Source organism: Cupressus sempervirens, chromosome 5 (assembly GCF_028749045.1).
Source record: "Cupressus sempervirens isolate cs-2001-9-10 chromosome 5, ASM2874904v1, whole genome shotgun sequence".
NCBI classification, from domain to species: Eukaryota; Viridiplantae; Streptophyta; class Pinopsida; order Cupressales; family Cupressaceae; genus Cupressus; species Cupressus sempervirens.
The window spans coordinates 458,651,721-458,668,979 of record NC_143122.1 but is presented as its reverse complement, the minus strand read 5'-3'; the positions used below and the strand labels follow the sequence as shown (position 1 = coordinate 458,668,979).

Sequence of the window (17,259 nt, the reverse complement as noted above, 5' to 3'; positions counted from 1 at the left end):
AAAGCTTATATCTTTTGTAAAGAAGTGTGGTATAATAAAATGATTAAATATTTTAAGATATAGTCGCATATGGAACTTTTTAATTTTATAATACTACAAATATTTAAACTAAATAAAGTATATAAATGGTGAACTACTTTTCCATTTATTTATTATTTATAGTAAATAATTTTGTTTAAGTAACTTCAAACAAAATGTTGAAGTTTTACAACCAAACATAAACACAACTTCCGCAAAGTCCAAGTCCGAAGGAGGAAAAAAATGGATAGTCTACATAGAAAACGGATTACGCGGGATACTAAATGAAAACTTGTAAATGTAATGAAATGTCTGTTTACAGCAATAAAATCTATACAAACGAACACAAAGATGCAAATTAAATACTCAAACAGATGAAATATTACATTTCAGTCTCTGGACAAGAGATAAAATTGAACTATGCAAATTATGGCCCTTCAGTGTTAAAAAAACTTACATCCAGAGCCTAAGATAAATTTTCTGTATATTCAGAAACAGCGAAAAAAAACAGCAAGAATTGATCAAGCAAACAATGGCAGACCAAGTTCACTTGATTTTGTAACGATCCAGCGGGTCCTTAAACATAAATCTTTGCTTTTGCAGGCGAGATGCATAATCTTTCAAGGGGAAAGAAGTGTAGTTTGGCCTCTTTTCTTGTGAATCCATGAGCTCTGTTATTGGGCTAATTGTGGTTTCTGCAGGAGGAGAGTAGATTAGTGCCATCCATGTACATTTACTATCTTCTTCTTCTTCTTCTTCTTCTTCTTCCTCCTCTTCCTCCTCCTCAACCTCGCCCTTGCCGCCTCCAATTGGTCTTCCAATAACGCTCTTGTACACTCCATTACTCCATACCTGCATTAGATATATGTAGTGTATCAGTTTCCTTGATATGAAAATAAGTCCTTTTATAATTCACAATATTACACTTGATGAGAATGTCTGGCTGATATGAATATGGATCCTTTTATGCTCTACCACATTACATTGCATGAAAATTTTATCCATTGATGAGAATGAATGTTTCATGAATATGAAAATCGAAAATCAAAATTGATTCTTTCATAATTTACAATATTACACAATATCACACTATATGAGACTCCTGTCAAGTAATTGGAATGTCTTGTTGTAATGCAAATGCCGAAGGCTTAAACATCACACACTAAGACTTAATTCATAGGTTAAAAGTGTTAAATAGTCAAAAGGATCCTTTTCATACTCTACTACGTTGCGACCACCCTTAAACATCATCCACTAAGGATCCGTTTGGTTCGTGGAATTTAAAAAATCAGGATTTCTACAAACCTTAGTTTAGCCAAATCAAGGTTTTGCAAATCTTCATTCTGATTTTTGAAATTTTACTTAAACCATTTGTTTCACTCGGAAGATGCATGTGAAGACACATTTTTAGGCGTAAGCTTGGAGTTGAAGGCACATTTCAAAAAATAGTCCAATCTACTGTTTTTACACTCCTTAAAAAATATAACCAGGTTTTGATTTTCAATTCCTATTTGCTAGTAGGAAATTGGAAAACGTGGGTGGGTTTGAGGCAAAATTGAAAGTCCAGTATGCTAATTTTATTTTGCCAATTTTGAAACAATCGCAAAAATTTTCAAATCCAGATTTTGAAAAAGCCAATTCCTTTCATCTTCCAAGAACCAAACGACCCGAAATCTATAGTAAATTTATATGATTAGATTGATGGGAGTGAATGTTTAGCTGAAATGGAAATGGAAATGGATGATGAAACATACACACCTTGAGGATATCACCTAGAGTGACCATGAGAGCTCCACGGTGAGGAACGACACGAACCCAAGAGCGGTCAATGTTGAGAAGAAATGCATATGAATCTCTACTCTGGTACTGCGTGCTCAGAATGGATGGATGTGAATGCTTTATACGAGCTGAGTGAGATGTGGGGATACCCTTTTGGCCTGTGATGCAAACAAGGGATGCATTGTATGATGTTGTTTCTGCCGTGAAACTCGACCGGTCAAGCCAGTTGCCCAGCCCCTCCAGTAAAAGATCCGCAATCTCCCCTGCAACTTTCTCCATTGCCGCACAGTACTCCCCCATTGCAACGCTGAAATCAAAGATTCAAGGGGTCAGTTATATGACATTTTCACACTATTTTCAGCAATAAAAATTTCATTTTGAACAACACCCAATTTACATTTCACACCGTACAATCCTAACCCTAACCCTAACCCCAATATTAACCCTCACCCTAACTTTGACTATAAACCTACCCCTAATCCTAACCCTAATACTATATATAACTCTAACTCTAACACTAACCCTAATTCTAATCCTAATCCTAGCCCTAACTCTTACCCTAACCATAAATCTAATAAGGTAACTTTAACCCTAACCCTAATCTAACCCTGATCACAATTCTATCTCTAACTTTAACTCTAACTCTAACTTGAACTCTAACTCTAACTCTAATTCTAACTCTAACTCTAATTCTAATTCTAAATCTAACTCTAATTCTAATTCTAATTCTAACTCTAACTCTAATTCTAACTCTAATTCTACTTCTAACTCTAATTCTAATTCTAACTCTAATTCTAACCCTAACTCTAATTCTAACCCTAACCCTAATCTAACCCTGATCACAATTCTATCTCTAACTTTAACTCTAACTCTAACTTGAACCCTAACTCTAACTCTAATTCTAACTCTAACTCTAATTCTAATTCTAACTCTAACTCTAATTATAATTCTAACTCTAACTCTAATTCTAATTCTAATTCTAATTCTAATTCTAATTCTAATTCTAACTCTAACTCTAACTCTAATTCTAATTCTAATTCTAATTCTAACTCTAATTCTAATTCTAACTCTAACTCTAACTCTAATTCTAACTCTAATTCTAATTCTAACTCTAATTCTAATTCTAATTCTAATTCTAATTCTAATTCTAATTCTAATTCTAACCCTAACTCTAATTCTAATTCTAACTCTAACTCTAACGCTAATTCTAACTCTAACTCTAACTCTAACTCTAATTCTAACTCTAACTCTAACTCTAATTCTAACTCTAACTCTAATTCTAACTCTAATTATTTCTCCATGATGATGTGAGAACATTATATATTGTTGAATTTTTAATAATGCTAATGCAATTTTTATTGCAGTGATTAAGAATTGTAATCAATAAATCTCCCTATCATTCTAACCCTAACCCTAATTTAACCCTAATTTAACTCTAATTCTAACCCTAACCCTAATTTAACCCTGATCACAATTCTATCTCTAACTTTAACTCTAACTCTAACTTGAACCCTAACTCTAACTCTAATTCTAACTCTAACTCTAATTCTAATTCTAACTCTAACTCTAATTCTAATTCTAATTCTAATTCTAATTCTAATTCTAACTCTAATTCTAATTCTAACTCTAACTCTAATTATAAGTCTAACTCTAATTCTAACTCTAATTCTAATTCTAACTCTAATTCTAAATCTAATTCTAATTCTAATTCTAATTCTAACCCTAACTCTAATTCTAATTCTAACTCTAACTCTAACTCTAATTCTAACTCTAACTCTAACTCTAACTCTAATTCTAATTCTAACTCTAATTCTAACTCTAACTCTAATTCTAACTCTAACTCTAACTCTAATTCTAACTCTAACTCTAATTCTAACTCTAATTATTTCTCCATGATGATGTGAGAACATTATATATTGTTGAATTTTTAATAATGCTAATGCAATTTTTATTGCAATGATTAAGAATTGTAATCAATAAATCTCCCTATCATTAAGGAATCTATTTAGACTTGTGATTTTCTTTCTTAATTAATATATTTAGTAGACACATATATAATCTAATTAAATAATGACAATATAAACTAAATATATGATTCGTTTATTTTAAATTAATCACTAACTTTAATAAAATACAAATTTTATTGATAAGGTGAACTTCTTGTCCGCATCAACGATTAAATTTAATTATGAAATATTAAAAATATAAATATTTTGAAACATGCAAATATAAAACTATTATGAAACATCCAAATCTAAACATGGAAACCAAAAGTATTTTCAAATATGCAAATCTAAAACTAATTCTTACCCTAACCCTAACCCTAGCCCTAACCCTAATTCTAACCCTAGCTCTAACTCTAATGCTAATTCTAATCCTAACCCTGATTCTTACCCTAAATCTAACTCTAACTCTAACTCTAACCCTAACTCCAACTCTAACTTTATCCCTGATTCTAACCCTACCTCTAATTCTAACCCTAACTCTAACTTTGACCCTTTTTGTAACCCTAACCCCAATATTAACCCTCACCCTAACTTTGACTATAAACCTACCCCTAATCCTAGCCCTAAAACTATATATAACTCTAGCTCTAACACTAACCCTAATTCTAATCCTAATCCTAGCCCTAACTCTTACCCTAACCCTAAATCTAATAAGGTAACTTTAACCCTAACCCTAATCTAACCCTGATCACAATTCTATCTCTAACTTTAACTCTAACTCTAACTTGAACCCTAACTCTAACTCTAATTCTAACTCTAACTCTAATTCTATTTCTAACTCTAACTCTAATTCTAACTCTAACTCTAATTCTAATTCTAATTCTAACTCTAACTCAAACTCTAACTCTAACTCTAATTCTAATTCTAATTCTAATTCTAATTCTAACTCTAATTCTAATTCTAACTCTAATTCTAACTCTAATTCTAATTCTAATTCTAACTCTAACCCTAACTCTAATTCTAACCCTAACCCTAATCTAACCCTGATCACAATTCTATCTCTAACTTTAACTCTAACTTGAACCCTAACTCTAACTCTAATTCTAACTCTAACTCTAATTCTAATTCTAATTTTAACTCTAATTCTAATTCTAATTCTAATTCTAACTCTAATTCTAACTCTAACTCTAATTCTAACTCTAATTCTAACTCTAACTCTAACTCTAACTCTAACTCTAACTCTAATTCTAATTCTAATTCTAAATCTAATTCTAACCCTAACTCTAATTCTAATTCTAACTCTAACTCTAACTCTAATTCTAACTCTAACTCTAATTCTAACTCTAATTCTAACTCTAACTCTAACTCTAATTCTAACTCTAACTCTAATTCTAACTCTAATTATTTCTCCATGATGATGTGAGAACATTATATATTGTCAAATTTTTAATAATGCTAATGCAATTTTTATTGCAATGATTAAGAATTGTAATCAATAAATCTCCCTATCATTCTAACCCTAACCTAATTTAACCCTAATTTAACTCTAATTCTAACCCTAACCCTAATTTAACCCTGATCACAATTCTATCTCTAACTTTAACTCTAACTCTAATTCTAATTCTAACTCTAACTCTAACTCTAACTCTAACTCTAACTCTAATTCTAATTCTAATTCTAACTCTAACTCTAATTCTAATTCTAAATCTAACTCTAATTCTAATTCTAACTCTAATTCTAACTCTAATTCTAATTCTAACTCTAATTCTAACTCTAATTCTAATTCTAACTCTAACTCTAACTCTAATTCTAACTCTAACTCTAATTCTAATTCTAACTCTAACTCTAATTCTAACTCTAACTCTAATTCTAACTCTAATTATTTCTCCATGATGATGTGAGAACATTATATATTGTTGAATTTTTAATAATGCTAATGTAATTTTTATTGCAATGATTAAGAATTGTAATCAATAAATCTCCCTATCATTAAGGAATCTATTTAGACTTATGATTTTCTTTCTTAATTAATATATTTAGTAGCCACATATATAATCTAATTAAATAATGACAATATAAACTAAATATATGATTCATTTATTTTAAATTAATCACTAACTTTAATAAAATACAAATTTTATTGATAAAGTGAACTTCTTGTCCGCATCAACGATTAAATTTAATTATGAAACATTAAAAAATATAAATATTTTGAAACATGCAAATATAAAACTATTATGAAACATACAAATCTAAACATGGAAACCAAAAGTATTTTCAAATATGCAAAATCTAAAACTAATTCTTACCCTAACCCTAACCCTAACCCTAACCCTAATTCTAACCCTAGCTCTAACTCTAATGCTAATTCTAATCCTAACCCTGATTCTTACCCTAAATCTAACTCTAACTCTAACTCTAACCCTAACTCCAACTCTAACTTTATCCCTGATTCTAACCCTACCTCTAATTCTAACCCTAACTCTAACTTTGACACTTTTTGTAACCCTAACCCCAATATTAACCCTCACCCTAACTTTGACTATAAACCTACCCCTAATCCTAACCCTAAAACTATATATAACTCTAACTCTAACACTAACCCTAATTCTAATCCTAATCCTAGCCCTGACTCTTACCCTAACCCTAAATCTAATAAGGTAACTTTGACCCTAACCCTAATCTAACCCTGATCACAATTCTATCTCTAACTTCAACTCTAACTCTAACTTGAACCCTAACTCTAACTCTAATTCTAACTCTAACTCTAATTCTAAATCTAATTCTAATTTTAATTCTAATTCTAACTCTAACCCTAACTCTAATTCTAACCCTAACCCTAATCTAACCCTGATCACAATTCTATCTCTAACTTTAACTCTAACTCTAACTTGAACCCTAACTCTAACTCTAATTCTAACTCTAACTCTAAGTCTAATTCTAATTCTAACTCTAACTCTGACTCTAATTCTAATTCTAATTCTAATTCTAATTCTAACTCTAACTCTAACTCTAACTCTAATTCTAATTCTAATTCTAATTCTAACCCTAACTCTAATTCTAACTCTAACTCTAACTCTAACTCTGACTCTAACTCTAACTATTTCTCCATGATGATGTGAGAACATTATATATTGTTGAATTTTTAATAATGCTAATGCAATTTTTATTGCAATGATTAAGAATTGTAATCAATAAATCTCCATATCATTCTAACCCTAACCCTAATTTAACCCTAATTTAACTCTAATTCTAACCCTAACCCTAATTTAACCCTGATCACAATTCTATCTCTAACTTTAACTCTAACTCTAACTTGAACCCTAACTCTAACTCTAATTCTAACTCTTAACTCTAATTCTAATTCTAACTCTAACTCTAATTCTAATTCTAATTCTAATTCTAATTCTAACTCTAACTCTAATTCTAATTCTAACTCCAATTCTAACTCTAACTCTAATTCTAATTCTAACTCTAATTCTAACTCTAACTCTAATTCTAACTCTAATTATTTTTCCATGATGATGTGAGAACATTATATATTGTTGAATTTTTAATAATGCTAATGTAATTTTTATTGCAATGATTAAGAATTGTAATCAATAAATCTCCCTATCATTAAGGAATCTATTTAGACTTATGATTTTCTTTCTTAATTAATATATTTAGTAGCCACATATATAATCTAATTAAATAATGACAATATAAACTAAATATATGATTCGTTCATTTTAAATTAATCACCAACTTTAATAAAATACAAATTTTATTGATAAGGTGAACTTCTTGTCCGCATCAACGATTAAATTTAATTATGAAACATTAAAAATATAAATATTTTGAAACATGCAAATATAAAACTATTATGAAACATACAAATCCAAACATGGAAACCAAAAATATTTTGAAATATGCAAATCTAAAACTAATGTAAAACATGCAAATGTAAAACTAAATTGAAACATGCACATTAAAAATCTGCAAAAGAAATGTATTATCAAATATCTAAATCAAAAAGTTTTTGAATCCTAAATCTAAATCAAACATACAAGGCTAAACTATATGAAACTTTAATCTACTCCTGTTAAAAAACTCTAATTGCTCCAATAATCTCCATCTCTTCTTCTCTGCAAAAACACAAAATGAAAATGAAATGAGGAGCATTTGTTTTATAATTTATGAGAGAATCCTCATATCTCCCAATAGATGTCTTTTGACATTCCATGAATTTGTTTCAAATTCCCCCACTCTTCACAAAAAATAAGCATGAATGTGCATGCAAAAATATATTTAACAAAAAGAAAATGTTTTATATTTAAAATTTTAATTAAGTTATTTCAGCCTTATTTTCTTGCATTCTATTTTTTTGGCCTTATTTTTTCAAGTTCTATTATTTCAGCATCCATTTGGCTTAATATTATTTTAGCTAGCTATTATTTTAAAAATTTTATTTTATTTTATAATTCAATAATGTTAAAATATATACTAAATATATGATTTATCTACTTTAAATAAATCATTAACTTTAATAAACTATAAATTGTATTGATATGGTGGCATTCTCATCCAGATTAATGATAAAATTATGTTTTGAAATATGAAAATATAAATACTTAGAAACATGCAAATGTAAAACTATTGTGAAACATTCAAATCTAAAACATGCAAACCAAAACTATTTTGAAATATGAAAATCTAAAACTAATATGAAACATGCAAATATAAAACTAATTTGAAACATGCACTTTTAAAATATGTAAATGAGAAGTATTATAAAATATATAAATCAAATAGATTTTGAATACAAATCTAAATCTAAATCAAACATGCAAAACTAAACTATTAAATGCAAGCCTAAATAGTTATGAACAGAATTCTAAATTTAAATGAAATTGATTAAAATTGAAATCTAAATCAAAGTAGAATATTATAACTAATTTTGAATTTCAATTTACATTTACATCTAAATCTAAATGAAAATGTAAATAAAAAATAGAAATTTCACCTACAAAAATGTTATTCCAAAACTTCAATCTACTCCTATTCAAAAACTCCAATCTAATCCTTCAATAACCTCCACCTCTTCCTTCTTACAAAAACATAAAATGAAAATGAAATGGTGAGCCTTGGTTTTATAACTTCTGAGAGGCTCCTCATATCCTCCAACAGACATCTCTTCACATTCCACGAATTTGTTTCAAATTCCCCCACTCCCCACAAAAAACAAGTATGAATGTGCATGCAAAATTATATTTAACAAAAAAGAATCATATTAAAATTATTTCGCCCCTATTTTTTCAAGCCCTACTTTTTCGGGTCCTACTTTTTCGGGCCTATTATTTCATTTGTAACTCTCACCAAATCTTTTTGATTGCCAAATGGCATTCCATATTTTACTTTCATTTGTAACTCTCACCAAATCTTTTTGATTGCCAAATGGCATTCCATATTTTAATTTCGTTTGTAACTCTCACCAAATCTTTTTTCCTTACACGGATTATTCCTTGGAATATTCGTTGCTGCCATTGTATATGCCTCTCGGCATAATTAATGTTTCTTGAAATTACTTAACGTTATACAATTTTTTAAATAATTACTCATATTTTTGAATTGTAGAGTCTAAGAGGATTCTAAATAAATGCTCATCTTTTTAAATTGTAGAATCTAACATGATTCTAGATTTTACCATTATAATAAAAATCTAATATCTTTTGTAAAGACGTGTGCTATAATAAAATGATTAAATATTTTAAGATATAGTTGCATATGGAACTTTTTAATTTTATAATACCACAAATACTTAACCTAAATAAAGTATATAAATGGTGAACTACTTTTCCATTTATTTATTATTTATAGTAAATAATTTTGTTTAAGTAACTTCAAACAAAATGTTGAAGTTTTACAACCAAACATAAACACAAACTTCCACAAAGTCCAAGTCCGAAGAAGGAAAAAAATGGATAGTCTACATAGAAAACGGATTACGCAGGATACTAAATGAAAACTTGTAAATGTAATGAAATGTCTGTTTACAGCAATAAAATCTATACAAACGAACACAAAGATGCAAATTAAATACTCAAACAGATGAAATATTATATTTCAGTCTCTGGACAAGAGATAAAACTGAACTACGTAAATTATGGCCCTTCGGTGTTGAAAAAGCTTACATCCAGAGCCTAAGATAAATTTTCTGTATATTCAGAAACAGCGAAAAAAACCAGCAAGAATTGATCAAGCAAACAATGGCAGACCAAGTTCACTTGATTTTGTAACGATCCAGCGGGTCCTTAAACATAAATCTTTGCTTTTGCAGGCGAGATGCATAATCTTTCAAGGGGAAAGAAGTGTAGTTAGGCCTCTTTTCTTGTGAATCCATGAGCTCTGTTATTGGGCTAATGGTGGTTTCTGCAGGAGGAGAGTAGAGTAGTGCCATCCACGTACATTTACTATCTTCTACTTCTTCTTCTTCTTCTTCTTCTTCTTCCTCCTCCTCAACCTCGCCCTTGCCGCCTCCAATTGGTCTTCCAATAACGCTCTTGTACACTCCATTACTCCATACCTGCATTAGATATATGTAGTGTATTAGTTTCCTTGATATGAAAATGAGTCCTTTTATAGTTCACAATATTACACTACATGAAACTCCTATCAATTGATGAGAATGTCTCGCTGATATGAATATGGATCCTTTTATGCTCTACCACATTACATTGCATGAAAATTTTATCCATTGATGAGAATGAATGTTTCATGAATATGAAAATCGAAAATCAAAATTGATTCTTTCATAATTTATAAGATTACACAATATCACACTACATGAGACTCCTGTCAAGTAATTGGAATGTCTTGTTGTAATGCAAATGCCGAAGGCTTAAACATCACACACTAAGACTTAATTCCTAGGTTAAAAGTGTTAAATAGTGAAAAGGATCCTTTTCATACTCTACTACGTTGCGACCACCCTTAAACATCATCCACTAAGGATCCGTTTGGTTCATGGAATTAAAAAAATCGGGATTTCTACAAACCTTAGTTTAGCCAAATCAAGGTTTTGCAAATCTTCATTCTAATTTTTGAAATTTTACTTAAACCATTTGTTTCACTCGAAAGATGCATGTGAAGACACATTTTTAGGTGTAAGCTTGGAGTTGAAGGCAAATTTCAAAAAGTTGTCCAATCTATTGTTTTTACACTCCTTAAAAAACATAACCAGGTTTTAAATTTTCAATTCCTACTTGCTAGTAGGAAGTTGGAAAACGTGGGTGGGTTTGAGGCAAAATTGAAAGTCCAGTATGCTAAATTTTATTTTGCCAATTTTGAAACAATCGCAAAAATTTTCAAATCCAGAATTTTGGAAAAGCCAATTCCTGTCATCTTCCAGGACCCAAACGGACCCGTGAATGTTTAGCTGAAATGGAAATGGATGATGAAACATACATACCTTGAGGATATCACCTAGAGTGACCATGAGAGCTCCACGGTGAGGAACGACACGAACCCAAGAGCGGTCAATGTTGAGAAGAAATGCATATGAATCTCTACTCTGGTACTGCGTGCTCAGAATGGATGGATGTGAATGCTTTATACGAGCTGAGTGAGATGTGGGGATACCCTTTTGGCCTGTGATGCAAACAAGGGATGCATTGTATGATGCTGTTTCTGCCGTGAAACTCGACCGGTCAAGCCAGTTGCCCAGCCCCTCCAGTAAAAGATCCACAATTTCCCCTGCAACTCTCTCCATTGCCGCACAGTACTCCCCCATTGCAACGCTGAAATCAAAGATTCAAGGGGTCAGTTATATGACATTTTCACACTATTTTCAGCAATAAAAATTTCATTTTGAACAACACCCAATTTACATTTCACACCGTACAATCCTAATCCTGTCGAGTTTTTTCATGTGGGTTCCTTGTAATCAGTGAATTGACGTCATAAAGTGGCCCCTCGGGTCCGGAAAATCATGAATTGCTACGCTCCGTACAAATTTGTTTCCGATTGTCATGCCCAATCAAGCAATTCTCTAACTTTTATGTGGAATACGGTCTGAGTTTGAAAGTTAAAAGGACGGGTACAGAAACTAATTATATTCAAAAGCTGAATAGTCGGCAGAAACCGTCCTGATTGTTTTGTGTAATCTGTGTCTACCACATATTGCCTTGATAAAAATTGAAAAATAAAAAATACGATACATGTTGTTGAAAATTTCAGTATTTGTTTTTATCTTCTGTATGTTTTATAATCGAAAATAGCAAAAATTTTGAAAAAAGATCGCCATGTTTGTAGAGATCTGAAAGAAAATAAATTAACTTTTAGTACATTCTGTTCTAGAATATAGCCAACTCCTATCTAGACAGGAGGATTTTGTAAGTGGGAGGTGAAGGTGGATGACAGACTCTTTGGTTGTTCTTTTTTTCCATCCTCTGTTCTGTTAGTTGTAAGTTTGATCTTCATTTTATGTATTATAATCTTGGTTTGTATAATCTTGATTTATAAGAGCTCGTTTATGGTTTTATGGTGTAAAATTTCTTCATACCATGAGATATATCCTCCTCAAACTAATTGGGACTACCAATCTCTTACCATCAATACTTCTGATTGAAATTATGTAAAGAAAAATCATTAAACATCAAACAATTATTATTCATTTGTAATTAATCTTTATAAAATAAAAATTTCACTAAAGTGAAAGGTCTCTACGTAAAAATCTTGCATAAAATTTTAATCCGAATAATATTTTTTTTTACAAATATGTTAGAAAAACTAGGTATTATTTAGTTTTTTATTTGATTGAAATCTTCAAACAAAAATTATTTTTTATATTAAAATGATTGATATGCTGAAATTCTAAATTAGTTAAAATAAAATCAAGCAATAGTCAAGAATCAAGATCCATTATATATCTTAAAATAGACAATTTCTCAAATCCTTAACTTATCAATCCTTTGATTTTCGATAGATTAAAATATGGTTTAAAAAAATACTAGAACACCTAATAAGTATGATGATATCTAACTTCATAGATAAGTGAAGTTCTCAAACCAAAATATATTTAAAAACCAACCTAGAACATAAACAATTATAAATTATAAAAATGATGTGAAAGAAATCAAGCCTACATTCTCTATAGGCATTATAGAATTATAGCATTATCCTCACCTTTATATTAAAATCAGAGGTCATGTACTCACACCTCTCTATCTCTATATAAAATATGTGTTAATCATTCTTTCACTTTTCCATGCTTCACCTACCAACTTTCTAAAAGAACTCAAACACTTATAATATCATCAAGCCACTTCAATCCTGCACATAATATACATAATCTAACCACTTCAATGTGTTTTTAATTTTTAATTTTTAATTTTTTTTTATGAGATCTCGGCCTCATTCCTTATGATGTCAGAAGCTTTGCACTCAGCGAGACTTGATCTTTGGTGGACTATTTGTAAGCCATTCAACTTCACGAGTAGACCAAGGACCCATTGACCTATTTTTAATTTTAGCAAAGAAAACATATAGCCTTGAGAAAGAAAAAGGCGTAATGTAACTGCATAGAAAGAAAGATTTGCCGCCGTACTAAAGCTTTGATTTTTATTTTGGGGGTAAAAATACCAAGATCAAAACTTTTTTCAAAATTCGAAACCTCTTATAATTTTTGAAAAAGCATGAACAGTTGACAAAAAAATTTACCTGAAGCTGACACAGCCATGGGGCCAGACATTTCTGAGAAACTCCTCCATTTTCTCTGCATCTTTCTGAAGCCAGAACGATTCCTGGCGCATGGAAGTGCTCGCATCCTCATCATAACCAAAGGCCGAATCTGATCCTAATCCGCCATGAAAGTTCCTGCAAATCCCCTCCTTTTCTTCCACCGAAAGCTCAAACAGCCCTTTACATTCCTCCTCCGCCCTCTCCACGGTTTCCCAACAGATTCCATGATTGACTACCTGAAAAGCCCCAAATTCCTTAGCGGAATCCCTCATCATTCTCACAACTTCATCCCTTTCTCTGCACATATCAACGACAGGAAGATCGCGCATCGTCACGGCCGGTTTTGTGGGCGATTCGGGCAAAACCAAATTGGCAATCCCCAGCGATCTCTCCAAAAACGCTGAAAAAGCATCGCTGTTAACAATGGCGGAACTATTTCCGCCTTGATTGGGCGTCGGCGGCGGCGCCCTCGAACCGCAATTGACGTTCCCACCACTACTACTCCCCTGGTGCTGAACATCTGTGGAAGACATTTTTGTCAATCTACAGAAACACCCACACGAAATATCAGAGAAAAAATCCCCTCCTAAATTGATGTGACCTTATTTCAATCCCTGGGAATACAATCCATAGGGCTACCAAAACAAAACGGGCAATACGAGAAAGACCTAAATTGATGTGACCTTATAACTCTGCTCTGTTTGAATCCCTAATAACACAACAATATCCTTTCCTTTGCTCCATCCAAATGGGGCTCTCGGATGGAGATAAAGGTGGGGTTAAAATAATAGTAATGAACTGAAAAGCATGGTAGGATTGCAGTTGCAGTTGCAGTTGCAGAGGCAGAGGTTTTGGGTAAGTGGGTCAGAGGAGTTTTATCTTGAATGGAAGGGAAGAGAACCGAGGAGGCACAGGCAACGAGATGTGAATTGAATAGGCCCTAAATTCTGAGGGATTCAGATGCCCAAGGAGTTTTTGCAGATGGGGTTATGTGTTGTTGGGTATTTGGTGTCGGGACTTTGAGTTGAGGCCCACTCCAACCTCTGGTTTCCTCTCATGGGGGGACTCCCTGCGCCGCTTCACTGTGAGTTTTGTCAAGTCATGTGGGGTAGGAACTTGGAATTTTGGGTTTTTAAAATTGTCCCCTCACTTTCCCACTTCGCATTAGGATGCTTCTTTTGTTTAGTTTAGGGTTATGAATTGATCTCCTAGGTCAATTACGGTCAATATGGTTCAAGATAGGGAGTTGCAGGCGGGGGCAAGGTGGGGGCGAGCTTCTTGCTTAGTTTAGGGTTGTGAATTGATATGCTAGGTCAGTTATTGTCCAAGGTTGGAAGTTGGGGTGGGCCTTTTGCTTAGTTTAGGGTTATGAATTGATATGTCATCTCAATTATTTTTCAAGATGGGGATGAAAGGCGAGGGTGAGAGTAGGGGTTAGAGTAAGGAGAAAGGGTTATTGAGCTTCTTAAATGTATCCATGCATAAGAAATGGTATTGTAAAGCTAAAAATAGGTAAGTATATCAATTAGTATCCAAGTGTGCGGTGATTGGAAAACTAAAAGGTTGTACCTATTTTCATAGGCAAACATATCAAATATGTCAATAAATGTAGTGACTCATTTATTTCAAAGAAAGTGATATATTGACTTTTTTTGGCAATTGCATTAAGTAAAGATATATGCAAGATGAACCAAAATGTATATTTGATGACCATAGATGCACTTTGTTCACACAATAACTTATGCCAAATTAAATTGGATCAAGTTGTTACTTGATTTCATGATCATTTGAGTAATGGTGTCATCTAATCAAGATATAATTTAGTAGATGTAAATGATTTTAGATCTAATAAGAAAGGATTTTTGTCTTAGAATTAATTCTTATGAGACATAAGAAAAGTATTTTACTAAAGGATCTATTCCTTATATCATACTTGCGATGAATTAAACTTTCATGGATGGTGTTTAATCAAGGAACATACAATCACCCTTACTAATTGTGCCCAACCAATTAACCATAATCAAGTGCATGTATTAAAATTGTAAAACATAAATTTTGAGCTCAAAATTTATACTTACATAATCAAAGTTAAACTAAAAACATAAAAATTTAAAATATATAAATGGAACAAAAGACTGTAAATTTTGCATACTTAAAATGAATATTGAAGTAAAGGTTTATTTCTTTTTTATCTAGAGCTTATTTATATGCTAAGATGATATACTTTAGCATTTGATAAAATATTTAAATATATCTTTAAAAATATTTTAGCGCAAAATAAAATCTATTTATGCATTAAACCATTTCATTCACAAAATGTATTTACCCATTCCAAAAAAATGCAAGTTAGTGTAAAACATCATAATATACTTTATATATTGGCTCAAAGTTTCAATTGATATTTTTAACTCCACATTCAATTGTTATGGTGAATTCCAACTCATTTGTTTCAATTTATTTGGGCTTTATTTTTACATTTATTAGATTACATCAAATAATTTGTGAAAGTGTAACTAATCTCCCATCATATGAAACTTATAAAAGTTCTTTTGTTAATGTACCATCTTCATTAGACCTATTAGCTTATACAAATCCAAAAGAAGAAATTGTTAGAAAGTAAAGTCCACCAACACATCTGGGGGATTAGTGCTCAGAAGGAAAACCCTAGTGGGAGTGATGCCCCACAGGATGATGTACTAATATTAAAAAATCTTATGAGAGGGACTAACTTTGTTAGGAGTCAATTACATACAATTGATACATGTGAGTCATTGTTAGGAGACTTTGAATCCCTACTAGAAGATTCCAACCATGTTAGGAGTTGTTCCAACCCTATTAGGAGATGATAAGAAGTCAACCGAACCCACTGTCCAAATTGCTTCAAAATTGTTCCACAAAATAGATATCTAGGATAACATATCCAATGGTGAATTGACCAATACAAAAATGTTTTTTCCAATACAATTCCTTTTAGGTTCTGAACACAATCTCATCATCATCTTCTACTACAATCTCATCAAACTCGCATCCTCAACATCAATACAAACCCAATTATAATGACTACACTACAACTAAGGAAAACATCCTTTCTTTTATAGCTTGTTCTAATAACTAATTGAGTCAACCTTGAGGCTTCCCATTGTACAATGAATAATATAAGACCTCATTAAGATATTACAATATAAATTACATTACATTTACACATGCCAAAATAATATAACCAAAAAGTTGGTTGACAGTTAATAAATCACATGTTATCCTTTACTGGCCTTCACCAAGTGAACTCTAGAATCTGCCAACACAAAACCATCATCACGAACATGTCTTCAAGCATAATTCAAGTCCACTCAACTAAATTCTATCTGATTTAACATATACAATTGATTAATCAATAAACTATATCATATGAACTACTTTATGACTTGTCTTCACATATCCAATTGTAACTCATGCAATCCTTCAAATAACTTTCCACGCACATAGATATAGCATCTTGACATATCCACAAACATGATTATAAGCTTGCATAATGTGTTTATCCATAATCTGACCTCACTAAACAAGTTTTCCTATGCAACTTAGATTATCATAGCCAGAATACACATATGTTGACATTAATGACAAACCAAGTCATGAATGCAAAACATAAGCAATCAATCCAAGTGCCAAATACTCAATCATCTTTCCAAAACATGCTAACAATCTCCCCTTTCATAATACTTTTGACACTTATGCTAGCAATACCCCCTTTGGCATTGATGTTAACATATAATGAAAAACCATAAATGCCAAAACA

The 17,259-nt window shown here is 31.4% G+C and overlaps 1 protein-coding gene across 2 annotated transcripts; it reads right to left on the bottom strand.

Moving 5' to 3' along the window:
• Window positions 1–296: 296 nt before the first annotated feature.
• Window positions 297–14,677, bottom strand: LOC149556757 (2-oxoglutarate (2OG) and Fe(II)-dependent oxygenase superfamily protein). 2 transcript variants are annotated; one of them, XM_089831274.1, is made up of 3 exons: window positions 13,443–14,677; window positions 1,777–2,104; window positions 297–870 (listed from the first exon to the last, which is right to left on the bottom strand). In XM_089831274.1, the coding sequence occupies exons 1-3, from the start codon at window positions 13,994–13,996 to the stop codon at window positions 565–567; spliced, it is 1,188 nt and encodes a 395-aa protein (XP_089687400.1). In that variant the 5' UTR covers window positions 13,997–14,677; the 3' UTR covers window positions 297–564. The 2 variants fall into 2 exon arrangements, with proteins under 2 accessions (XP_089687400.1, XP_089687401.1); XM_089831275.1 differs by lacking the exons at window positions 297–870; window positions 1,777–2,104 and adding exons at window positions 9,738–10,308; window positions 11,194–11,521 and having other exon boundaries at window positions 13,443–14,653.
• Window positions 14,678–17,259: the final 2,582 nt, after the last annotated feature.

Bases quoted from the DNA above. Each gene is read 5' to 3' on its own strand.
- LOC149556757 (XM_089831274.1), bottom strand. From the start codon at position 13,996: ATGTCTTCCACAGATGTTCAGCACCAGGGGAGTAGTAGTGGTGGGAAC. The intron at 2,105-13,442 runs GTAAATTTTTTT...CTTTGATTTCAG, and splicing joins CATGGCTGTGTCAGCTTCAG to CGTTGCAATGGGGGAGTACT. The intron at 871-1,776 runs GTGTGTATGTTT...TATCTAATGCAG, and splicing joins CTCTAGGTGATATCCTCAAG to GTATGGAGTAATGGAGTGTA.